The sequence below is a fragment of the Podarcis raffonei genome, chromosome 13, assembly GCF_027172205.1.
Source record: "Podarcis raffonei isolate rPodRaf1 chromosome 13, rPodRaf1.pri, whole genome shotgun sequence".
In the NCBI taxonomy this organism is placed as follows: Eukaryota; Metazoa; Chordata; class Lepidosauria; order Squamata; family Lacertidae; genus Podarcis; species Podarcis raffonei.
In genome coordinates this window covers 33,003,685-33,028,969 of record NC_070614.1, presented here as the reverse complement: position 1 = coordinate 33,028,969, position 25,285 = coordinate 33,003,685, and the positions used below count along the sequence as shown (strand labels likewise).

Sequence of the window (25,285 nt, the reverse complement as noted above, 5' to 3'; positions counted from 1 at the left end):
CCGGTGGACTTCATTGCAGTAATGCATCCTCAATGTATTGAACACATGTATTGCCATAGCCAGATAAACCTTCTTTAGGAATGGGCACAGTTGGTGTACCAGCCCAAACTGGACAAACATACTCACCCAAGGCTACAATGCCCACCTGGATGTGAAAGAGCAAAACTATTACAAAATTATAAGTAAGATTTAGCAAAGCTAAGCATGTGGTGATTGGTGCAATTTGCATAGAAAGTGGGAACAACCAAATTGCATGGGCTTTCCTTTTTCATGTATAATATTCAGAACTGTGTGTATGGCTTGATGCCATCATTGAGATAGAAAGGGAATAGCATTTTTTTATTTATTATACCAAACTAATTTTGATTTGTTTATTCACATATAGCATCCCTCATAGAAGACTTTCACCTAAAGCCTTCACTTCTGTGGCTTCCCCAATAATGGGAAGTAGGTAGATGGTGATTTAGCAGTAAATCACTATATTATTTTAAAGTACATTAGTGGGAATTTTTGACTCTGTTATTTAAAAATGACAATAGAAAGGCTTTTATTCTGAACTAGACTGTTAGGATTTCTAGAATCTCTTTATTAAGAAGCAGATTTGCATTTGAATATAAAGCTGACCTTTCTCCCCCTCTTTCTCTCTTCCACCCGCAAAAAGCAAACCACTTTGCAAAATTTTCTTCAAATATTCTACACCATATGTTGTGGCTGCCTCAATTTCCCCCACTCGGTGCTCTGGAATGATTCAAGTGGTACAGACAAAATAATGCACAGGTTGCCAAGCAGTTGATGGCCACTTAAAGCAGCAGCCAAAAAACCCACATCTTTTTGGGCTGGTTATACAGGAAGGAAGGAAGATGCTCTAATGGGGATTAGAAGCCCAACACTGAGGGACAGGCATAAAATTTCTACTTCTGCTAGACAAATTTGGTGCAATCCTCTTCTAACTTCCCCATTACTCTGCTAGGTTATCCCAAGTATATGCAGTGTATCCCATCAACTCACCAGTAAGGTGAAACAGCAAATTTTCTTCATCTTTGAGACATGATCTTATTGCACATGTGTTCCACTGAGATAAATGTCACTTAAGTCAATACATGATTAAATGTTCATATCCATTATAAATGAATCAATGTATTCCATTCTTTGCATTCATTCCATAAGCAGAATCAAGTCAGTGTGCTTCAGAAACATCATGGATGGTCCACCATCCAGGAACTGACCAGACCCAAACTATTACAATTTCAGAAGGCTAGCTGTGCAATGTGCCTTCATACCATGCTCTGGGATTAAAGGGCTCTCCAAACTCAAATACAATAGTAATAATAATAATTAGGCACGTGAAAAGTGCTTTTTGGATTTTTAAAGTGCTCCACATACACTATCCCAATAACATCAATAACAATCTTGTAAATTATACATGAGAATTAAGACTAACAAAGAACAGCATTTCCAAGAGTCACCTTCTATGTTCATGACTTGAGAAGAGGTCTGCATCATACAAAAATTGTGTCACAGAAAACATTTAGTCATTACCAGATCTGCATGATCACCAAGCACTCTCACTTTCTCTTTGAAATTATGGGAATCCTTTCTCCTAGTGTTGGTCAAAGAAATGCAACATTTAAAAATTAGGGAGGTGTTGGTTAACATTTTAAAATACTTAAACAATTCCACCTTTTTTTCAGACATGGATGCCTGTGTCAGTTGTCCAGAAGACCAATACCCCAACAACAGCCAAATTGAATGCATTCCCAAGATTCTAGTCCACCTTTCTTATAAAGAAACGTTAGGGAGCATTTTAACTATCACGGCTATTTCTTTCTCCTTGATCACAAGTTTAGTACTTGGAATTTTTATGAAGCACAAAGACACTCCCATAGTCAAAGCCAACAATGAGACCCTTACCTGCATCCTCCTCATCTCTCTCCTCGTTTGCTTCCTATGCTCCTTACTCTTCATCGGACAACCTGGAAAGATCATCTGCCTTTTTCGACAAATTACTTTTGGCATCATCTTTTCTGTGGCTCTTTCATCTGTGTTGGCAAAAACCATCACTGTGGTTCTGGCATTCATGGCAACCAAACCAGGATCTAGAATGAGGAAATGGGTGGGGAAAGGACTCGCAAATTCTATTGTCCTTTCCTGCTCCTTTATTCAAGCAGGCATTTGTGCTCTTTGGTTATTTACTTCTCCTCCATTCCCTGATAGAGACATGCACTCAGTGCATGGAAAGATAATACTAGAATGTAATGAAGGTTCAGCAATCATGTTCTACTGTGTCTTGGGCTACATAGGCTTCCTGGCCATTGTCAGTTTGGTTGTGGCTTTCCTAGCCCGGAGGTTGCCAGACAGTTTCAATGAGGCCAAATTTATCACTTTCAGCATGTTGGTGTTTTGCAGTGTTTGGATAACCTTTCTTCCAACCTACTTGAGCACTAAAGGAAAATACATGGTGGCTGTGGAAATCTTCTCCATCCTGTCCTCCAGTGCTGGATTGCTTGGTTGCATATTTTTCCCTAAATGCTACATCATTGTACTGAGGCCAGAGCTGAATAACAGGGAGATACTAATAAGAAGAAAATAATAATATGATAATGCTTATACAACTGGATAGCTCAGTTGGTTAGAGCATGGTGCTTATGACACCAAGGTTGCAAGTTCATTCCCCATATGGAAAGCTACATATTCCTGCATTGCAGGTGGCTGAACTAGATGATCCTCATGGTCCCTTCCAACTCTACCATGCTATGATTCTATTACCTGGTTTTATCTGTGTTACCCGAAAATAGTGAGGGAAGGGATGTTATGAGAATTTATGCATGAGTGCTTGCCTAGGCAAATGTTGCTGCTCAAATTCTCAAGGGGTCCTTGTATCTTGATCCTTCTCTCACACACACACTTTTGGCTTCAGCTCATCTGCAAGATGTCCTCCTCACCTTTGACTATTAGTAAGGTAAAAACAGTGTTCAGCATAGTGTTACTATTGTCTTTTTTCCACTCAGCATCATGGGATTTGTAGTTCACCATGACATATCAATTGATAAGTCCTTTGCCTACACTTCATATGACCAAACAACATTGAGGCAAGTAACTGTTGCACTTTGCATAAAATACCTGCACACCTTTTTCTTTATTGAAACTCACCCAACCCCTAACTCAAACTGTGAACATGTTCTCCCAAAACATTTCCCACACACAATCCAGTTGCCTATTACAGTTCTCTTTCCGCTCTCTCAGTACATGTTTATGAATGGAGTGCATAGGGAACAGCACTGATATTACTGCAGTAAGTTAAGGCATCTTTGAAGAACTGCTACCCTATTGAGGAAAAGAGACACATCTGAAGTAAGTCCAAAAGACAGCAGGCTCATGAAAGTACAATAGGCATGCAGATGGAACAATGAGATATTCTTGAAGGGAAGAAAAAGCAAGTGCCAAAACTCCAGTGAAATATATAAGGCTTATGCTGGCAAGAGGGGGCAGTTCAGAGCCCAAAGACCTCAGCACTGACGTCACATCCCAAGAAGGTATTGCCAGCCTTCACACACTCAGCAAGTTTAGGCCCTGCAACAAAAAGGGATACAAGATGGTTATTTCAGTGTGGCACCAGCAAGCAGTTCCCTGACAGACCCTAAGCTTTCTATCCATAGCAAACACAGTAAGAATGGCAGTAAAACTCACACTAAGAACAAAATAAATAAATCAACAATTTATGTTGCAAGCTAAATGACAAATTAAAATGCACACTTTGATTTCCTTCCTCCACCGTTCCTTTCTCTCCTTTGCCTTTGTATATCCATCACTATTGTCCTTATTCTTATAGGCTGTTTGCCTCTCTCTCTCTCTCTCTCTCTCTCTCTCTCTCACACACACACACACACACACACACACACACACACACACTCACCTGTGCTCTCATGGAGCCATCCCACAGCTTTTGCCTCCAATAGCTGCCAGATATCACTACATTCTGCAAAGTGGACATGTAGCCAGAGAACGACAAGAACTGTTGTCCATGCAGTTTGGACCACCTGAAATTATGTGCAAGGGAAGGGGAGGAAAACATCAAGTGATTCTCGCTCATCCTGTCAGGGACACCTCCAATGCCCGCCCCCATGGGGACCCCCACCTTGGATGGATCCAAGAATGATTTCTATCTTCAAGGGCCCATCCAGGTGAAGATGCAGAAGAGCGTATGAGCTTTCCAAAGGGGGTTTGGGCTGGGTATTCATCAGTATGCAGATGACACCCAGCTCTACCTCTCCTTTAAATCAGAACCAGCGAAGGCAGTGAAGGTCCTGTGTGAGTGCCTGGAGGCAGTTGGAGGATGGATGGCGGCTAACAGATTGAGGTTGAATCCTGACAAGACAGAAGTACTGTTTTGGGGGGACAGGGAGCGGGTGGGTGTGGGGGACTCCCTGGTCCTGAATGGGGTAACTGTGCCCCTGAAGGACCAGGTGCGCAGCCTGGGAGTCATTTTGGACTCACGGCTGTCCATGGAGGCGCAGGTTAATTCTGTGTCCAGGGCGGCTGTCTACCAGCTCCACCTGGTACGCAGGCTAAGACGCTACCTGCCCACGGACTGTCTCGCCAGAGTGGTGCATGCTCTAGTTATCTCCTGCTTGGACTACTGCAATGCTCTCTACGTGGGGCTACCTTTGAAGGTGACCCAGAAACTGCAATTAATCCAGAACGCGGCAGCTAGACTGGTGACTGGGAGTGGCCGCCGGGACCACATAACACCGGTCCTGAGAGATCTGCATTGGCTTCCAGTACGTTTCCAAGCACAATTCAAAGTGTTGGTGCTGACCTTTAAAGCCCTAAACAGCCTCGGTCCTGTATACCTGAAAGAGTGTCTCCACCCCCATCGTTCAGCCCAGACACTGAGATCCAGCACCGAGGGCCTTCTGGCGGGTCCCTCATTGTGAGAAGTGAGGTTACAGGGAACCAGACAGAGGGCCTTCTCAGTAGTGGCGCCCCCCCCCCCCCCCGTGGAACACCCTCCCTTCAAATGTGAAGGAAATAAGCAGCTATCCTATCTTTAAAAGACATCTGAAGGGAAGTTTTTAATATTTAATGCTGTACTGTTTTTAACACTTGATTGGGAGCTGCCCAGAGTGGCTGGGGAAACTCAGCCAGATGGGCGGGGTATAAATAATAAATTATTATATTATTATTATTCCAAATGTCCTACCTGAGTAGGCATTTTGCCCAGAATCTCTGCTTCACTCAGACCTAGTATGCTGAGCAGGTTGGCATCAAGGGACCAGGAACCATCAGCATTCTGCAGGGAGACTAGCCTCAGGAGAAGTGATTCATTTGCTGTTGGGGAAATAAATAAAAAATTGCACACCTTGCAAGCATTTCCTTTATTCTTCCTCTATTCTCCAAAGGGTTTTGAAAATCCACGAAAACAAAGAAAGGTCACGATCTGTGGAATTCAGGAAATAATGTATGAAAGTGTACAGCATTGTTTACGACACCATTCTGGAACCATTTGATACATGTTGTGGGAGCCTTTGGGAAGCCTTGAATGCTGGGGCCTTAGAAGAAGAGGGATTCAGTACCACATGATTACAAAGAGAATAATTACCCCACTGCCAGCTTCCAAGGTCTGGGCATGCTAGCCAAGCTTTCAGCCTTCCCAGATCTACTTTATGCCTTAAACCAGGGGTAGGAAACTTTTTAAAGCCACACTGATACCTGCCCAACAGGTAATATATGACATCAGGTATGGGGCACATGACCATGGTTCAGACCAAATGGTCAGGCCTAGTAGATCATATCTGGCCCATGGGCCAGAGGTTTCCCACCAAATTATGCCTTGGATTGGAGCGCATTTCTTTCTGTATCTGCACCCATTTGAACCATTCTTTAAGATAGGAATCCAAGGCTCATTGACCTGGTGTCAAGCAGGGTCAAATTAGCAGGCACTACACATAGCACCTTTTCAATGGTGGCCCCAGCTTACGGTCTCCCTCTCTGAACACATACAGGCAAACCTCTGAATGCTGTTTGTGCCAGCTGAGAAGGAGAAGAGAGATGGGGGAGTCCAGCAAGTCCATATGCATGTCTCTAGCTGGCAGCTCTACTGACCCTGATGTCTGTGAGCTTCCTTGGGATGGGGAAGGAGAGAGAAACACCAGCTGTAGCTTATTGCTACCCCCCTTGTGTGTGTGTGTGTGTGTGTGTGTGTGTGTGTGTGTGTGTGTTTTCTCTGCTTCTACTGTGGATAAGGGAGAGAAGTGTATTATGGTGAATGCTAGGGGGCATTCACTATACTGCTCAGGGTGAGAGCCTGGATAGTTTGGAGAGTAGGGGTAAAAGATGTTAAGTTACTCAAAAGCCTCAGGGTGCGAGTCTGTTGGCACAGAGTGAGCCCTCTTTGTGAGAGAGACAGAGAGGGGGTGACTGCCAAAGTGGGGAAATGAGGTGAGACCTGTTCCTAAGACTTTTCATTCTTTAATCTGTTTCAGTCTGTTTCTATCTAGGTATTTGGTTAAATTTGAAATATTAATTTTTACTGCTGTTTTGCTTGTTTACCTTGATAAATTGTTGTTTATTGGACCTGCTTATAATTTTTGTATCCTGTTTTTCTCTAATTATTTTCATTACTTTGCTCCCCACTCTGGAATTGAAAAGTAAAAGTAAAAGTATTAAGTAAGTAAATAAGTAAATTCCAATAACTCTGGAATTGAAAAGTAAAAGTAAAAGTATTAAGTAAGTAAATAAGTAAATATGAGTCCTACAGTGTTAGCTTTAAAAGCAGACCTTTCTGTTCCAAGATGCATTTAATCTATATTTTAGTGCTCTGTATTTAACTTCTATTTTCAATTTCACATTATTGGCTACCTTGATGTTTTACTCCAAGTGTATTTTTAATAGATTGCGGCTTTCTAGATTAATATGTTGTGAGAGCCACCTGGATGGGCTTTGAATTAATTATAAATTATACAAATGATAAATGCAAACAGAATAAATTCCACATGAATCATAATGAACTGAGTCATCTCCACCTGCAAAGTTCCCCTCCTTCACTTACATAGTCCTTTCCTTCTTTCCATATATTGGAGAGATAAGGTGTGTGACAGAATCTGGATTTAAGAGTGGGATTTTATTATGCATGGACACTTAAACCTTCTGCTTTTTTCCAAAAACATATTATTAATCAACAATACATGCTGCTAAATAGAGGTAAGTTATTGTCTCAACTCTCAAGCATGCTTATTTTGAATGCCCAACCATTTGTACACCACATAGTGATTCTGAAAATCTCTGTGACTTAATCTCTGGAAGCAGCAAGTGGTCAGAGGGTGGGAAATCTCTTGCCACAGATCCTAGTCTCTTGGCAATGACTTCTAATTGGTGGTGCTCTGCACCTGATTTCTCCCTGCAATAGACATTATCCTTCCAAGTTCTTGACCAAGATACTGATAAGAAGGAAAGGAGGGAGGAGAATCTGTAAATGTTAAGACTAAGAAATCCAACATGATCTGGGGTTTCTTAGCACATAAATCTAAACAAGGATATAGTGCATTCACATCCTGTTGCAATCCTACACTTACTTGGGAGACTGGCATGGTCAAACACTGCATTTTGAGCATTAAGGAACTCTCCAGTAGTGGAATAACTTCTCCAACCTCTGGTACTGCTGGCAAAAAGGGTGGATGCTGAGAAATAGAGCTTTGAGGAAAATTCTAAAGCTCTCCGCAAAATACTCTCACATCTGGAAGGTTCGCACTTATATTCATAACAGCAGTGATCACCTTGGAGTATAGCAGCCCACACAGAGCCTAAAAAGAGATAGAGCACAAGTAATACTGAAGTTGGTGTTTTCCACCATATCGCAGGCACAAGACAAAGAAAAAAGAGCAGGGGTCAGCAACCTTTTTCAGCCATGGGTTGGTCCACTGTCCGTCAGACCTTGTTGGGGGGGGGGCAGAATATATTTGGGGGGGGTGAATGAATTCCTATGCCCCACAAAAAAACCATTTTAAATAAAAGGACACATTCTACTCATGTAAAAACATGCTGATTCCTGGACCATTCACAGGCCAGATTGAGAAGGTGATCTGGCCCCTGGGCCTTAGGTTGCCTCTCCCTGAAATAAAGGGACAAATAGCCACCTTAAGTGGAGAGGCCTTGGTGAGGAAGCCAGTCTACAACATTCTTTCAGCTTCTTTTACATCCATCCTACCAAACACAAAAAATTCTCTATAGTCATTCTTAGTTATTCTCCAGCTTTCATACCATCACCAAAGCCCCTTTTATTTGTTTCAGTATAAATCTCAGGCCCCCTATCTTGAAGTTTATCTACTGTTGTCATATCACACTGCTCTGCTAGTTTCCTCCAAGTCCCAGTACTTGTTGATTTTCACTGTTCCCCTCCCCTATAACGCTTCAGTGCTCCGTACTATTTGGATATGGAATCTCTCTGAATTCAACAGGGGCTTGAAGCGGCTCGCCCTGTTCCATATTCACTACCACATAAGCAGTCTGAGCACACAGCACCCCAGAGCTCAGGCTGGTCTCCAGCACCAGCTGCTGCTTTGCTGTCGATCTTGTTTCCTCCAGTTCTTTCAAAACAGCCTGAGCTGCCAGTCGGTGAACAGGAAACCTGTAGAGAGACAAAGGGTGGGGAGGAAAGTGCAAGGTAGAATTTGAAGTGGAAGGTGTGATGGGTGGTGATGGCTTCATGGCCCACCCCTTTCTGGTATTCCCTGGGGGTGGGCAGCATTATAATAGACTGCTGCCAACTTCAAAAGTCAGTTTCACTGAAGATAAAGCCATGAATGGCTACTAGCCTTTATGACTGTGTACTACCCTCCAGTATCAGAGGTGATATTTTGGGAATCCTGTTGGACTCAGATCCTGCCTGCATGTTTCCTATAGGCATCTGAATTGCCACCGTGCTGAATTAGAAGGGCTTTTGGCATCATCTCACAGGACAATATGTTCCTAATCATTAGACAAGGTGAAGCTCCTGCCTGAGTCTGCTCTGTCAACTGCATCTCCTTTCATCCCTGGCCATTGGCCATCCTGAATGCTGCTGGTGGCAGAATGAGTCCAACAACAACCAGAGGGCCAAAGGTTCTTCATTCCTCCTCTCTTTATAATTTCTGTTTAATATATCTGGTCTCAAATTTTAGCTTTCAGGAACAAATACATTTTTGAAAGTTAGACAGTACTTTCCAATGCAGCTGCATGTAAAGAGCAAAGTGGGGAGAGGGAAAGCGGGGTGGGGAATCCAACCTGTCATTCTCCTCTGCCTCAAGCCGAAAGTCCATCTTCTCTGCGAAAGTCTGGCCTTGCATGATGTACTGGAGCACAACAGAACCCTCTGGGGGGTCAGAGGTCTGCAGGAAAGAAATAAAAGCATCAGGTGAAGTAGTGCTTGACAATGGTGGGTACCCTGGGTGGTGTAAAAGGGCCAGTAGCTCACAGGGACAAAGCCTAAAGAGAGACTGGCACTTTCCCTTTTTATTTTGGCAGACTTTAGAGAAACGAGCATGAATGTTCATGTGCAGGGCCAGCCCTGCCGTTTGGCAAACTGATGCAGTTACCTTAGAAGACAGATGCATTGGGGCAGCAATTTCTAGTTAATTTTAAGTTTAGTACAGACTACACATGGCCTTCTTTGACCAAACTGTGGGAGGCAGTGGAAGACAGAAGTGCCTGTCGTGCTCTGGTCCATGGGGTCACGAAGAGTCGGACATGACTAAACGACTAAACAACAACAACACATGGCCTTCTTCATAATGAAGAGAGAGAGCATCCCCATCCACTCTCAACCTATTTCCCTGTGTTATCCCTGGATAAGTTTAGTTTCCACAACATTATCATATCATTTTCCTCCACCACCTTTGCCCCCAACTCTGGTGCACCTCATCACACATCACGCATCACATTGATTTTGCCCACCAACTACCGGTATGTATCCCACCATTATATTGGGCCTACTTGCCTGTTGCTGCCCGCAGATCTGAGCGTACATGAGGCAGCGTTCCCCTGCAAATATGGCCTGAGTGCTTGACCCCAGAAGCACAGCCTCGAGGCCAGGAGGCAAATGCCACTCTAGTTTAATGTGTTTCACTTCCGGCTGCAGAGAACACTTCAGAGATCGCAGTGCCTGTGAAACACAAATGATCTCACAATCAAGGGGGACGAGAGATCAAACATAGCTTGGGGAGAAAACTTATAGCAAGATCTGTTGGGATGTGCAGGGATAGGATCTGGTGGATATCTGGCTGAGCTATGTATGAGATTCCTGACACAGCTGTACCACACCAGCTTAACTCCCTCATCCTTGGCTCAGCCAAGAAATACACACATATCTCCCTCTCCTGGTTTGGGTGGGACCCAACTGGCTGAGCAGATCTTATGTGTGAGCCCTGAAATGGGGTTTTGGGGGGTGAGACCATAGAGGGGTGTATCCCAGGCCTGCTCAGCTCAGTAATGAGACATGGCAACCAGGTGTAACTTAAGCTGGCAAAAAGGGTGGTGTAACTCAAACACCATTTTAAAAACTTGTTTTCACCCTGCCAGGTAGAAGTCCAAAAACTACTGGAGAGCCATAAGGTCTTAATCCCTGGTCTATTCTGATTGGCAGTAGCTCTCCAGAAGCTAAGACAGAAGTCTTAGCTAGAGATGGCAGAGATTGAACCTGAGGCATTCTGCATGCCCTCAGCCACTGAGCTCTGGCTCTTCACCCAAGTGTTGGATGGGGTCTATCAGATCATGGTGATGAAGACAAAACACCAGTACACTCACCTTGGCCTGCATTTGCTCCTTGCTCCTGATGAATTCAGCTCTGCCACCACTTGCTTCAGCAATGCCACCTATGAAGTATGAGGAAGTCCCTTCACCAATCCCAAAGGAGAAGCATCTGTATGACAGTGGGGGAAAGGTCAATGCTCTACTCTATCCCATTGTGCATGTTTCAAGAAGTATCTACCATCAAGGCTTGCTAAACATAGTATCGTGACACTCCTGGTGGGTAAAATTGAGTGTTTCTCAAGTAAGCACCACTGGGACCTGAAAAGGCTGGCAGGATCCATCCCATACTTTCCTGATTCCTCAAGTTTCCAGCCATGCTCAACCAGACTCTTCCTCCAACCCCATTTCACAGGGCTAGTTCGCTTAAAATTAAATGTCATTCATCCTACCACAATCTCATACCCTGTTCTCACCTGTGAGACTTACTGTGACTCTGAACTTCAGCAATGACCTCATCTATGTTAGATACCTCTCCATCTGTGAATACAAAGACCTGGAGAAAGATAGGGTTGTATAAAGTTAACTTGGAAGTCTGTGCACGCATGCGCATACACACACACACACACACACACACACACACTTCTTCTATCCCTTGGGGAGGAACAAAGTTGTATTTATGTTTTGAATCCCTGGTTTAGACTTGCTTGCAGTTCACAGCAACTAGGATCCATTTTCCAGCCCACTGGATACATTCCAAATCCCTCTTGAGAGTATAACCTGGCTCTCTAAAATACAGTAGTATATTATTTAATTTATTTCATAAACTGTATATACCACCTGATTGTAATTTTTTTTTAATCAAACAAAGGAAATAATTTGTTTTAAGTGAATAGCCAGGGTGTTGCCATTTGAGCAGATATAATTTTTTTTGGGGGGGGATTACATCTCCTACCTGTCAAACAGGGATGAAACTAGCTGAGACTACTTTTTTGCCCTTGTTGTATTGGTTGAGATTATACCATGAAGAGAGGAGATAAATAAAAGGCAATGGATATGTAGCCGCATGGAACTACAATTAATTTATTTCACATACATGAAGGTGTGATGAATTTACCTGACGGGCATATCCTTCCCTACATGGCTGGCTGTAAATGGCCTTCAGTGGTTGCAGAATCTCTGTGCCACCCAAATTAGCCTGCAGGTCCAACACCCCCCGCAGAGACTCCAACATGGTCTGTTGTGTGTACTTTACACTCTTCCTGAAAGGTCAACAGAGAGTAAAAGTAATGCAAAGGACTGCTCTCCTGTACTATATTCCCACTTCCACACACCCATTAATCCCAGAGCTGCATACTTTATTTAACAAAGCCCAATATCAGTATAATAATTAAAAAGTGTGCTTAAAAAAACCCGAATTGGTGGATGCTTGGCTCCCCAGAACCTAATGAAATCAAAAGCCAACCCACTTAGGACTTCCGGGTTAGCGCCATCGGCAATGGTGGAGTTCCTCTGACCGGGAGGAACCCGCTCCACAGAAATCAGGTCTTGCCGCCGCGGTGAAGGCGGTGACCCTCAAAAAACCCCAGGCAGGTGAAGCCTGGGGACGTGGGATTCGGCTGACACCAGGAGCGCGGTGTTTTGAATCAACCGCTACCTCTGTGGAGTGAAGCCGCATAGCCGTTGCCGGAGAGCGCTGACTTTTTCCTGTGGACAATTGGACTCTAAAAGAAGTACCCATGAGTAGAAACGGAAAAATTGGATTAAAAATAAGTTAATTTGGCATCGAAGCGGGAAGGTATAAAACAGGAAGTCAACCTTTCCGCTTTTTGTAAACAGACTGAAGCAAAAACCTTTCAAGCTAATTAGCCTGGAAAGTCGTGTACAAAGTTCGAGATTCCTATCATTTACAACTATTAAAACTCCCCTGGAAGTGAGAGTGAAGGGGGGTGAATTTTGACCGTTTAAATCTGGAGAGGGAATAAAGAAAATTACGTTTTCCACCGTCTCTGACCTGGGAACGGGGTGTCAGAGACAGAAACTATCTGAGACGTTCATCGACCCTGAATGGAACCTTATGACAGATAGCAAAAGAAGGGAAACAAATTGAATCCAATGTTGCCTTTTGCATCTTAGAGAAACAAAATATTTGAAAGCACTTGAACATCTGGAAAATGAAAGTAACTTTTCTCGGTTGGATTTGCCACAAAAAAATGGATACAAATAGAATTTGTCTCCTCTAGAGGGAGCCTGTTAAATTGTTGCAGCAGCTCACTGAGGAACTTCTACAGCTGTCAGATTAAGATCATGGGAAAGGCTGTCTGGCTTTCAACGAAAATGAGCTGGGAGGAAGCACTGGTGAGTGCTCTCTGCAAAACAAGCGCCTTGCTGGAACAGATGGGACAGATGCATAATAAGATCGACAGGATGAATGAAATGGCTGATATGTTTCATGAAAAGAGGGACTTTGTGACTGCTGTGGTCTGTAAGGATGATTCAACAGAGAACACTGATACAGAGATCACCCAGGGCTTCTCTCAGGAACCTACTTTGACTACACAAGTGCAAGAGCAGATCACAATGGAAAAAGACTTAACCCAAGAAATTCAAATGAAGGGATTTGAGGTTCTGCAGGAGTACAAACCATTGCTTTCGAAGACATCAGGAGCACGCCAGAGGGGCTGGGGAGCTGAGGAGGTCCTTGTCATTGGAGGGACTTTGAAGCATGTTGTAAAATATTTCGTGGATCAGGTTGATGGATGTGGGGAGTGGGACTGGGGGGAGTGGGTTGGCCGGATGAAGGGAGGTGGCGATAATTTTGTGTTGGAACCCCCCAGAGATCTACTCCTCATTGAGAGAGGAAGAGACTAGCAAAGGACAAGGGAAAGTGCAAAAATAAACAAGAAGAAGAAGATTTGCAGAAGGGGCATGGAAGGGACTTAACAGCCTCGGATGTAAGACTACCAGGTTGATGGACTAGATGGTATGGACATTAAGGACTGACTTATCCGGAGACCAGGGAAAAGGGGCGTTGGATGAAAATTGGATAAATTTAAAGGGAAATTTTTATTTTGGGAATTAGTGTTAAATTAATGAATGTTAGGGAAAATGTTGGAATGAAACTATTTGGCTTTAGTAGAAATAATATAAGGAGGTATGTAAATAAGTATTAAGCTATTAAGTGTTAAAGTACTTTATGGCAAGATAAGGTTAAATATTAGGGTAAATTGAATAACAAAATATGATGAAAGATGGTAAGGATTTGCTGACTCAATTAATTAAGGCAGATTATTAAGATAAATTATTTAAAAATTGAGAAAGATGGAAAGAATTTGCTGAATCAATTAATGGAACCAGAATACAAAAAGGGAGGTGTGAGGAAGTCAAGGAAATAAGTAAATGAAAGATAAGGTTAAGAAATTAGAGATTTTTCTTTTCCTTTTTATTTTTTCCTTTTTTCTTTAAATGTTTTTGCTTATAAAATGTTCTTGTTTTTCTTTTTTTCTTTTTTCTTTTTTATTGCAATTTTTTTATTGTTTGTTCTCTATTGTTCTTGTATTTGCTAAACTTCAATAAATATCTTTAAAAAACAAAAAACAAAAGCCAACCCACTTAGGTTTGCCATTTTCTCTCTTAAATAGATGCTGGTAACAGGTATTTTTAATTAATTGTCCACTTTTAAACCACTGAATCAAATTTGCTTAATTAGTATACTATGAACAATCAAAGAAGGTGCCTTAAAGGACAATTCTGAATAAATAGAACTGGGTGGCCTGAAGGCTGCATGCTGCCCTTGAGGCGTTTTTTAGTGGTCCTCGGGAACATTTGATCTCCCCCACCAGCCCTAATGCTACCTTCCCCAAGCCCTGCAAGTGAGGTGCTGGGCTTTGGAAAAGAGACATGAGGGCTCTTTCCCAGCTTTGGAAAGGAGGTGGAGGAGCCTTTGTTCAGCCCCTCCCCCAATGAAATTGCTAAAAGCAGAGAGCAATGAGATAAACCCTACACCTTGTGGGTAGTAGTCAACTTTCTCAGAGTACACCTACGGAAATTAACAAACATGACTAAGTTAGGGTCCATTAATTTCAATGGGTCTACTCTACACCCCCATGTATGTTTTAGAGATTTTGATATTTTAGAATCTTTGGCTCCTTGTACTGCAAACTACATTGAGATGTTTTATATACAGTAAGCAGTATATTAGCTGACTAATTTTTTTTAACCAATTTTAATATTGTATGTTTGAATGGTTGCAACCCACCCTGGGATCTTATGATGAAGGGCAAATAAGAAAGCAAACTAATAGTAGGAAGAGGAGTAAAAAAAATAAAAGAACAAACATTGATAAACTGGAGGCTGTGTTCAAGGCAGCCTTCTTCATCCTGGGTCCCATACATTGTTGGACTACCACTCCCATCATCCCTGGCCATTGAGAGTTGTAACCCAACAACATCTGGGAACCCAAGAACACCAGTTAAGGTAAGCAAAGCTGCAGAAAGCAAGAGATGGAGAAGGGAGGACAAGTGGATGGTATTACGTAGTACTATTGTTGTTTTATGATGCATAGTATCTTTTTATGCTGTTGGTCATCCTGGGCTTCCTTTGGGAAGATGAACAAAATAAATAAATAATACTTGGTCACTTACCGGTAGAATGAGTAATAGGAGGATCCAAATGCATAGATGTTGAAGTAACATCCCAGAGGAAGACTCTTCAATAGGAAAATCAGGGTCTCCTAAGGCAAAAGGTATTGTCACCCTGGGTCACCTAGCTGTCCCAAACTAGACTGTTGACACTGTCTCAGCAATAAAGCCCTCAGTCCTAACCTAGACCCATACACTTCCATGCATCACTCTCTGCCCATCTGATCTCACCTTGCCTATAGGACCGAATTCTATTCTACCCATGAGAGTCAGATCCCTAAATAGTCTTTATCAGCCTGTCTGGAATTACATTAAACTGGCTGCCACTCTAATTCTTGAAGCAAGAGGTACACAAAACATCCATCATAGTCAAGCAGGAAGAAAGGGATATCCCATCCCATGTCTTTTCCATAAATGAGTAATGGAAAATTTCAGCTTGAAACTGGAAGTTCAGTCTGCATGCAATCTAGTCGTCTATGGCTGTGAGTTTAACCACCTCCCTTTAATCTCCTCTCCTGTAAACCCAACATATCATCCTCCCTTGGCTATAGGTTCTTCCATCACATCACTTTCATCTAGCCAGGTGGCACCTTGGCACTCTGAATGCGGGTTGTGGCTTCAGAGTTACTTCTGGTGCTGTAGCTCATGCTGCTAGAGCAATCCATCAAGAACAGGAATTCGCCTGTTGCATTCAGGCCTGGCTTTGGGGCAGGAGGACTGGGATACAGGGTAAGCAAAAGCACGTGGTCTCCCATCAGTGAACCTGTATTATGAGACAGGGAAAAAGAGATTGGAGTAAGCAGACATTTCCACCCAAGGCTGTTCCCTAGTCATTGTACTGGACAAGCTGCATTTCATGTACCCAGCCCAAGCTCTGCTTCCAAGACCTCCCTTTCCACCAGGATGGGGAAGAATTCAGTTATTTGCAGTTCGTGATACAATAAACGAACCAAAATGCAGCTATATTTCAAAATCCATACTTTTCGCAAATATGCAATGCAGTTCTCCATTTTAAAAAGTGTACAGAATGCATACATTTGGATCAATTGTGCATAAAAATGCACATTTTTTAGTAAAAACAGCATAGAAAAATGTATTAAATGGGTAGAAATGCTTTCAAAATAAAGTGTGCATTAGGAAAATGTACAGTGGTACCTCGGGATGTGAACAGGATCCGTTCTGGAGCCCCATTCGCATCCCAAACGGAACGCAAGATGCGTCAGCGCGTGCGCAGGTCGTGTTTTGCTGCTTCCGCACATGCGTGTGACGTCATTTTGAGCATCTGCACATACACGAGTGGCGAAACCCGGAAGTAATGCATTCCGTTACTTCCGGGTTGCCACAGAGCGCAACTTGAACGCGCTCAACCCGAAGCTCATTCAACTCGAGGTATGACTGTACTAAAAAAATTACTGAGTAAAAATAATTGTAAACTAATGCAGAAAAGTAGTGAACTGAACTTAGATAGGAAAACAAGAAACTGAAATTGACAGACTTGCTCATCTTTAACTCTAGCCCTTGCTCACCTGGATCTGCTCCTGGCTTCCCAACCTCTAGCAGGAGACTGGGCTTACGAACCACCTCCTTGTAATATATCAGCAGCTCCACATCTCGATTAAGGCAGTATCCTTCAGTGAGGGAAATCTTTGGCAGGGGTACGATAAGCAAAAGCAAGAGTTGAAACCTGGGTATGACATCATGCTAGTTCCAAAAGACTCCAGCAGCAGTAGCAGCTCAGTTTTCCCTTTACAGGGAACCTATAAGGTCAAGTTGTATTCAGGCCTTCAGGAAGAAAAGCATGCTCTTCCTGAAAGCCCTTAATGCCAACTCTTCACTATGGGCTGACATAAACCCAGACCTACTCAGAGTCAACCCAGTGTCATTAATGAACCCTAATTAGTCATGTTCATTAACTTCTGTAGATCTATTCTGAGTAGCACTGAATAATAATAAGAAGAAGAAGAAGAAGAAGAAGAATAAATTTTATTTATATCCCGCCCTCCCCAGCTGAAGCTGGGCTCAGGGCGGCTAACAACAATCAAAATAATCCAACATTCTAAAAACATTCATTATAAAATTAATTAAAATCAAATTAAAATCAAATTGATGGCAACCATTAAGCAAAATTCTGTGCAGATTGCCAGAGGAGGGGGTCAGGCTGCGCCCTGACCAAAGGCCTGGTGGAACAGCTCTGTCTTGCAGGCCCTGCGGAAAGATGTCAGGTCCCGCAGGGCCCTAGTCTCTTGTGACAGAGCGTTCCACCAGATTGGAGCCGTGGCCGAGAAAACCCTGGCTCTAGTTGAGGCCAGCCTAACCTCTCTGTGGCCTGGGATCTTCAGGATGTTTTTATTTGCAGACCGTAAATTTCTCTGTGGGACATACCAGGAGAGGTGGTCCCGTAGGTACGAGAGTCCTAGGCCGTATAGGGCTTTAAAGGTTAAAACCAGCACCTTAAACCTGATCCTGTACTCCACCGGGAGCTGGTGCAGCTGGTATAGTACCGGATGAATATGATCTCGCAGCGAAGACCCCATAAGGAGTCTCGCCGCGGCATTCTGCACCCGCTGGAGTTTCTGGGTCAGTCTCAAGGGCAGCCCCACGAAGAGCGAGTTACAATATCCAGTCTGGAGGTTACAATAATCCAGTCTGGAGGTGACCATCATGTGGATCACAGTGGCTAGGTCAGGGCAAGAGAGAATACCACCCCACCTCAGCATCCTTTACCTGGGCTGTAGTGTGGTCTTCTGTTGCATACTGCAGGGGTGTGAGGGTGCAATTTGACTTCACATGAGAGATTCCATATGGAGAATGCAGTGTAGCACTGAGGCTGAGCTTGTAGGGGAGCTCCCTCTCAGGCACTCGTGGTATATCCTGTATGAAGCTGCTCTCTTCTGACCCTGCACAGGGACACAATCAATGCCATGAGAGAACATGAGCAAAATGACCTTCTCAGATGTATACACTAAGTTCTGAAAAATTGTCCTACATCCAGGATTTCAACCAATGTGTCCTTGATGCCCACCAAGCCCCTGCCCCTCTCAATTGTAAAAAAATGTTTTCAGGTGAGTTTTGTGTTGTTTTGTTGAGCAAGTTACCTGGTTGTGTGGGCGGGAGGTTGGCATGTATTGTTTATTTTCAGGTGCTGTTTTCTGCCTCTTTGGGAAAGGAGACTCTGAGGACTGCCAGGTTTTCTTCTGTGGAACAGATATTTTGTGGTGCCCACAATAGTGTCTCCAATTTGCAGATGTTCCCTCAGGTCCATGAAGGCAGAATCCTGCCCTTGGTAGTTCCATGACAGAGGCAAATGTTAGCCTGAGAAACTGGATTGGTGTTTCCCCCATGAAATATTTGAGGGGCCAGCCCTCCCCAAGTTGATAAGCATTGTCATTCAAATGAAATGCATGTGCCACGTCTTGTGATCGATTATGTATGGCGGAGCTTACTCCTCCCCCCTAATGTTTTATTCAAGTTGGCATCCCTGCAACAGGAGACCATTTTGACCCACTCCCACTATCTGTCCCACACCTGACAACAGATGTGGAGCAAGAAAAGATGAGCTTGCAAAGGAACAATCAGGAGCTTAAAGCATTCTACTGCTCATTGGCAAGTAGGGCTCGCCGACAGTGCCATGATCTGTTCAATACCAATGGTGAGTCTCACTGGGATCAGCTGTACGAAGGGGTCTACCAGTTTAAACTCCTTAGTGCAGGCAATGGGACTCACTGTCAGTGCCCATCCACTGATGGATACTGGAAGTGAGACCCTGTGAAGCTGTCCATTTGTAGACCAGGTTTGGATTCAAACCACACCTGCAAATGGACATTTCTTTTGGCTATGCAGACCGTCCTGCAGAGGGGAAAGATGCCCAGTTTGAAAGGGAAAGGGTTTTCTGGATGGTAGAGCCCCACTTGTGGAATACTCTCCCTACCCAGGCGGAACATGACCCAGATTGGACCAATAGTCTACTTTAGAATCCACAACCCTAAGAATCCAATTACAAGGCAGTCTGATGACAGCAGGGCTTCCCTTGTACAATTTTTAAAAAACCACACACTGCCCAGGCTTGCACCCTGAGGAGGTCACTTCAGTGCTGCTAACAAAGCAGCTTGATTTCACCCCTGGAGGTGCACTCCATTGTCCTTCGAGACAGATGGATGGGAAGAAGTGTGAGTAGCCATGGGACACACAGCTGCTTAACCTGGCAGCCAATTGGGACACAGTCAATCATCTTGAAAGCAGGCTTTTTGTTGGGGCAAAGATTAGCAGCTACTGGTTCTTACCCTGAAGTGCATAGCGAGGATTCAGCACAACTGGCAGGACAAAGCGGTCTGCACCATCCGGCTCGGGAGCCAGTGCCTGGACATAGCACAGTTTCAGTGTGGCCTCTTCACTTGGTGGAAGATTACCCAGCATGCATTTGAAAACGTCTCTGGATTTGGGGTCCCTCACACAAAACACAGATGCTTCGAGCACGGCCAACCGATCTTCATACAATGCCTGTGCCTGAAGATGTTGAGAGACCAGAAAGAAAAAGAAAGAGATGTGAAAAGGTGGAAAGAGATGTGACAAGGGCAAGGAGAAATAGATAAGGTGGGGGTCACAGTGGCAGCCAGAAACTTGTCTGGAGGGGAGTTGCTGCTAATTTCACCTCTGATGCCTTTCTGATTTCTTCAATCTTATCATAAAGTCATAAAGCTCAGGCTGCTCTGCACACCATGGCTGTTGCCAGCCTGAGCTGGGGAAAGAGGCACACATGTGCAGCGGAGGCATTCCCGCACGCCTCTTTCCCCAGCTCGGGCTGGCAGCATCTTGGGCTGTCCTCTTTTTTGCTCTTCAAGATATGGCAACCCTACCATACTTCTTCTCTACAACAAAAGGGAGAGGGAGCTGCATGCTGTGCATTAGGTGTTATTTATGTGGTTTTTAACAATGGTTGTTTTTAGAATACAGTGGTACCTCGGGTTACATACACTTCAGGTTACATACGCTTCAGGTTACAGACTCCGCTAACCCAGAAATAGTACCTCGGGTTAAGAACTTTGCTTCAGGATGAGAACAGAAATTGTGCTCTGGCGGCGCGGCGGCAGCGGGAGGCCCCATTAGCTAAAGTGGTGCTTCAGGTTAAGAATAGTTCCAGGTTAAGAACAGACCTCTGGAACGAATTAAGTACTTAACCCGAGGTACCACTGCTTTGTAATCATTTTTTTTTTTAAATTGTGAGTATGTTTGCCATCCTGAGCTACTTTTGGCGGGGGGGGGAAGAGATGGGATTTAAATTCAATCAAAAATTTAGTCAATAATTTATATATTGATTGCTGGTTAATTCCACTGTGCTGAAGTTGTTTGTTGACTGTGAGTGCATAAATTGTTGCTTGTTGCAAGTGGCAGCAAGCGGCCTAGAGAACGTTTTGTTACTGGATGACCTATAAGTACAATAAATACATTTTTAAACAATGGTTTAAAACTCTTGATTCAAAGGGTCTGGAGACATGCCAATCATGGCCTTCAGCATCCCCAGAACCTTCATCCCCACCCCAACCTCCCACACTACCTTGAGCCCTCTCACCTGTTCCTTCTCCATGATCTGGGCCTCAATTTTTGTCTCACCCATTAGGCCCTCAAAGGCGTAGACAGCAGCATCAGCATCCAAGGGAAAGACAAATTCAACCTCCAGAGGGATCTTCTCCTCATTCTTGTAATGAAGTTCAGACACAACATCTGCCACGAAGCCTTTGATCGCCACAGCTACAGAGATGCTTTGCAAGGGCACTGAGGCACAGAAACAGCAAAGAGCTTCAAAATAGGGATACATTTAAGTACATTACAAAGCAGACAGACATCCACGGCAAAAACCTACACACCCTTGCTGGAAAGGTTGTCAGAACCAGTGCTTTTTTTTTCTGGGGGTACGCAGGGGTACGCATACCCTTAAACATTTTGTGAATCTTTGTACTTTTTTCTGATTTACTGTATTTATTTTTCCCGATTTGAACTGTAAAATGGTGTTTTTCTTGAGTCAAAATGAGAGTACCCCTAAACATTATTTTAGGGGGTGGGGGAAGCACTGGTCAGAACAAAAAAGTTTTCAATTGTTTCTGAAAAGTGCAGCTAGGGGGTGCATGTCACCAGGGTTTGATGAGGCCCTAAGCTACTGAAGGTAATGGGGCCCTTTATATGTCCAGCTGTCCTTAGCCAACAACAAACTGCCACTGTTGTTGTTTTTTGTGTTGAATATATGCCAAGGCAATTTATGAACCTAATAAGTATCTAAAGCCATTTGCACATAACAAAATATGAATTTTATCAAAGTAATCGTTGAACTGAAATATTGCTGTATGTAGGTTTTATTTTATTTGTTTTTTATCTTATATTTTGGAAATGTACATCCAGAGGTTTTTTCCTTTAATTTTTTGGGGGGCTCTAAGAGAGTGGGGCCCTAAGCTATATTTGTTTAGCTTATACGTAAATCCGGCACTGCATGTCACATCTCCACAGAAATGCCATTCCACATAATAGGAGTAGCCACACCAAAAGCCCTTCTCCCAGTTACTGTGAAGTGGGAGTCTGAGATCTTTGGAACTTAAAGAAGCAGCTCTCCCGCAGGCTGCAGTGACCTACTGGAAAACTATGAGATAAGGAGACATGCTCAAGGAACCTGGTCCTGAGCAGGCTATTTATTTGAATATTTATAAACCACACTTTCATAAAATACATCAAACCAGTTTACACCAAAAAAAAATATAAATCAGTGTATAGATATCTTTAAAGCATAATTAGAAATATCAGTAAGACAAGAGTAGATACCATCTGGTTAAAAAGAAAAACTAAGCCTCCTAAGTCACAATTTACATCAGGAGACTTAGTTTGGTCAGAATCGAATATACACTTCCAGAGTAAACACTAAATACATTACTTCTGGTAAATGAGCCACTATAGACACTAGAGGGCTGTAAAAAAATTGTGTCCTGGGTTTTTTAGACTTGTCTACCCATGTACTATCTGAAACCAAAGGTGTGTCTTGGTTGCCAGATGTGAAGTTTTTTCAGCTCTCCTACCGCATTACATAAGCCAATAACCACAACTCCTGTGCACAGTTAAGCATGCACACACACATCCGAAACACTGCCCCAACCTACCTTTTTGAGGATATCCTAGTCTTCTGCTTGGCATTTCTGGTGGTGGAGGCCTTTCATTCCACGTGTCTTCATCCATCTTTGTTAAGGGAAGAGGCCGTACCTGTGGTGAGGCAAATTAAGCAGCATGCATTGCAAGATGGATTGACCTTGCTTTGTTGATTGACATAAATGGGGACATCTCTCTGCATACAGACATGGCAGAGTCTTTCTCCCACACAAAAACAGAAACAACACCCACATTAATTAATTTGCTAGGGCAGGCCTAGCAAAAATATGTTACAATATATACACAAAACACATACAATTCATAAAGTGTGTGCAAGGCAACTTCCAGTAACAGCAAGCCTCCCTGTGATATAAAATCATAGAACTGTAGAATTGGAAGAGTCATCAGTCAAGCATGGATGGTCATGTCATAACCTTCAACATTTCTCCAATGAAAATAGGGACATCCAATTCAACAATAACAATTTTATTATGTATTTATACCCTGCCCATCTGACTGGGCTGCCCCAGCCACTCTGGGTGGCTTCCAACATATATCAAAACATAATAAAACTCTATAGGGCTGCCTTCAGATGTCTTCTAAAGGTTGTATTGTTATTTACCTTCTTGGCTCAGGGGTCGAATAACTCCATACCCTCCAACATTTTTCCAATGAAAATAAGAACATCCTAAAGAAAAGTGGGATCAAATCGGAAACTGAGACGGCTTCTGTAAATTCAGGACTGTCCCTGGAAAACAGGGGTGGAGGGTCTATCATGTGCACCAACGTGGGGGGTGAGACTAGCATGCCTCCTCCCTCTCCTCAAGTCTAACTCTTCAATGTATTGTTTTGAATGCATAAGTAGAGCCATATACTTTTGCACGTTTAATCACCAGTCTTTTCAGAGAGGAGGAAGAGGGAGAGAGCAGCTCAATCACAGGAAGAGTTAAAATGGTCTGACTGAGCACCAGTCTCCATGGCTCAAGGGATTCTTACTAAACATTCAGGAATTTCTAAGGGATGCCCAGGCAATAGGAGGAGGTAAGGGTTTCTGCTTCTTTCCATCAGTCCTATAATAATGGCTGGAGAAGAGCTTTGCCTCAGTGGCGGAGTATCTGCTTTGTACACAGAAGGACCCAGATTTAATCCCCAGCTTCTGTATGTAGGGCTGGAGAAGACGCCTAGCCTGAAACTCTGGAGAGCTGCTGCCAGTCAGTGTAGACAATACAGAGCCAAATGGATCAGTGGCCTCACTCAGTTTATAAGGCAGGTTCCCGCATTGGAACAAGAAAGCAGTAATAGGATGAAGGGTCTTGCTGCAGTGGAGGGCAAGGCACATTTCTAAGGCCCTTCCAGAGAAACTCAGAATGCAATAGTTTTGGAGAGCAAGTGTAGGTCGGGAGTTGAGTTTCTCAAGAGAAGAAGCTTTGCATGATGAAGAGAATGGGGCAGTGGAGCTACATATGCAGAGGATGAGATGGTCTAGACTCTAGACTGCCATGAAGATTGTTTAGTGCAGCATTAATGGGAAGGACTCAGAATTCAAAGGGACTCCATGCAGGGGAATGGTTATACTCACAGCGAGGCAGAGGATCTAGTCACCTGAGGCTCCAAAGCTCTCCCTGCAACCAGACTCCAGGGATGTTGCACGCTCTTTGATGCTACAGTGCTTCCTTTTTTCCTGTGACGCCATTAGCATCAGCACTGCAGCCAGTCTCATCCCCACCCCCGTCTGGGAATGCCTGCCAAATGCACGCGTATAGTTCAGTCACAGTCTGCTTTCCAGAGTAATGACTGCAGCAATGTTCCAATGTCATCTGGAAAATTGCTCCCTCTCCTGGCAAACCAGCAGCTCATCACAAAAACTAAAATCCACAAAGCCCATCCTGAGCAGAGGAAGGTTTGGATGGGCAGAGAAAGGAAGGAGACTAGCAGAACTGAGCTGCATTTACAGCATTTGAAAAGGGTGGGAAGTACAGCTCTACGTCTCCTAGGTTTCCCATTGTTCTAATCTTAAACTCAGTCCCCAAAATTTCCACATCAGCTTGCGGAATAAAATTCACCAGCATTTTAGAGCAAATGCCTCCTAATATTTTCATTTTGCTTCCTGTGGGGGGGGGGGCAATCCAGATTAAAATGCAGGCTAGCACTGTCTGGCACTGTTTTGACAGTGCTGTCTGGGTGCTGGGGAAAACCTGCCTGTGTGAGCAGCACTGATTCCAGAAAAAGTTCCTGTCTGGAAGTGGTGTGTAACATTCAAAACGAGTTCTAATCCCAAACAGCCAAACATTGTTTTGAAGTTGATTTTGTTTTTAAAAAAAGAAATGAAATTTAAGGCTGAGGCAGGCAGATTATTGACATTTCTCTTCAGCCGGGCATTTGGCTGATTGACATTCTATGGTCTTTAAAATATGTCTGTGAGAGTGGGATTATTGGTTTGTTTTCATTCTTTGCTTTTGTTTTATTATAGATCATTGTGTTCTCATTTTGTATTTTTGTGTTGTGATTTTTGGATGAAGGGCTGTATACAAATTTTAATAATAATAAGGCTGCCTGCTTTCCAGACTGAGGATACATTTGATGAGCTTGCAGCATTAACACCCAAACAGCTCTCTCTCTCTTCCCTCATTAGGTTTTGAGGCAGGGGGCAAACACAAAGCCTTGGACTCTTTGCACAAAGAGCAAGTCAAGCTGCCATGTCTTCCCAGCCCCAGATAAGACCAGACTGGACCCTGGCCTGCTGTTCTCCTTCCACTCAGGATGACATCACCTCCAGCCGGGGATTAGGCAGCGGCCTGCCCCCA

At 43.6% G+C, this 25,285-nt stretch overlaps 2 protein-coding genes across 2 annotated transcripts; one reads left to right on the top strand and one right to left on the bottom strand.

The window, feature by feature from the left end:
* The first annotated feature begins 1,686 nt into the window (after window positions 1–1,686).
* On the top strand, window positions 1,687–2,590 carry LOC128398779 (vomeronasal type-2 receptor 26-like). Its single transcript, XM_053360033.1, has one exon. It carries the CDS (start codon window positions 1,694–1,696, stop codon window positions 2,588–2,590), a length of 897 nt encoding a protein of 298 aa, XP_053216008.1. The 5' UTR covers window positions 1,687–1,693.
* LOC128398778 (von Willebrand factor A domain-containing protein 5A-like) lies at window positions 1,835–24,259 on the bottom strand. The gene is made up of 18 exons (XM_053360032.1): window positions 24,061–24,259; window positions 22,496–22,595; window positions 20,926–21,128; window positions 19,640–19,862; window positions 18,084–18,256; window positions 16,886–17,003; window positions 15,950–16,122; window positions 15,363–15,451; window positions 11,837–11,981; window positions 11,196–11,275; window positions 10,777–10,891; window positions 9,971–10,135; window positions 9,259–9,362; window positions 8,421–8,623; window positions 7,572–7,799; window positions 5,201–5,328; window positions 3,914–4,037; window positions 1,835–3,570 (listed from the first exon to the last, which is right to left on the bottom strand). The coding sequence occupies exons 2-18, from the start codon at window positions 22,569–22,571 to the stop codon at window positions 3,491–3,493; spliced, it is 2,427 nt and encodes an 808-aa protein (XP_053216007.1). The 5' UTR covers window positions 22,572–22,595; window positions 24,061–24,259; the 3' UTR covers window positions 1,835–3,490.
* Window positions 24,260–25,285: the final 1,026 nt, after the last annotated feature.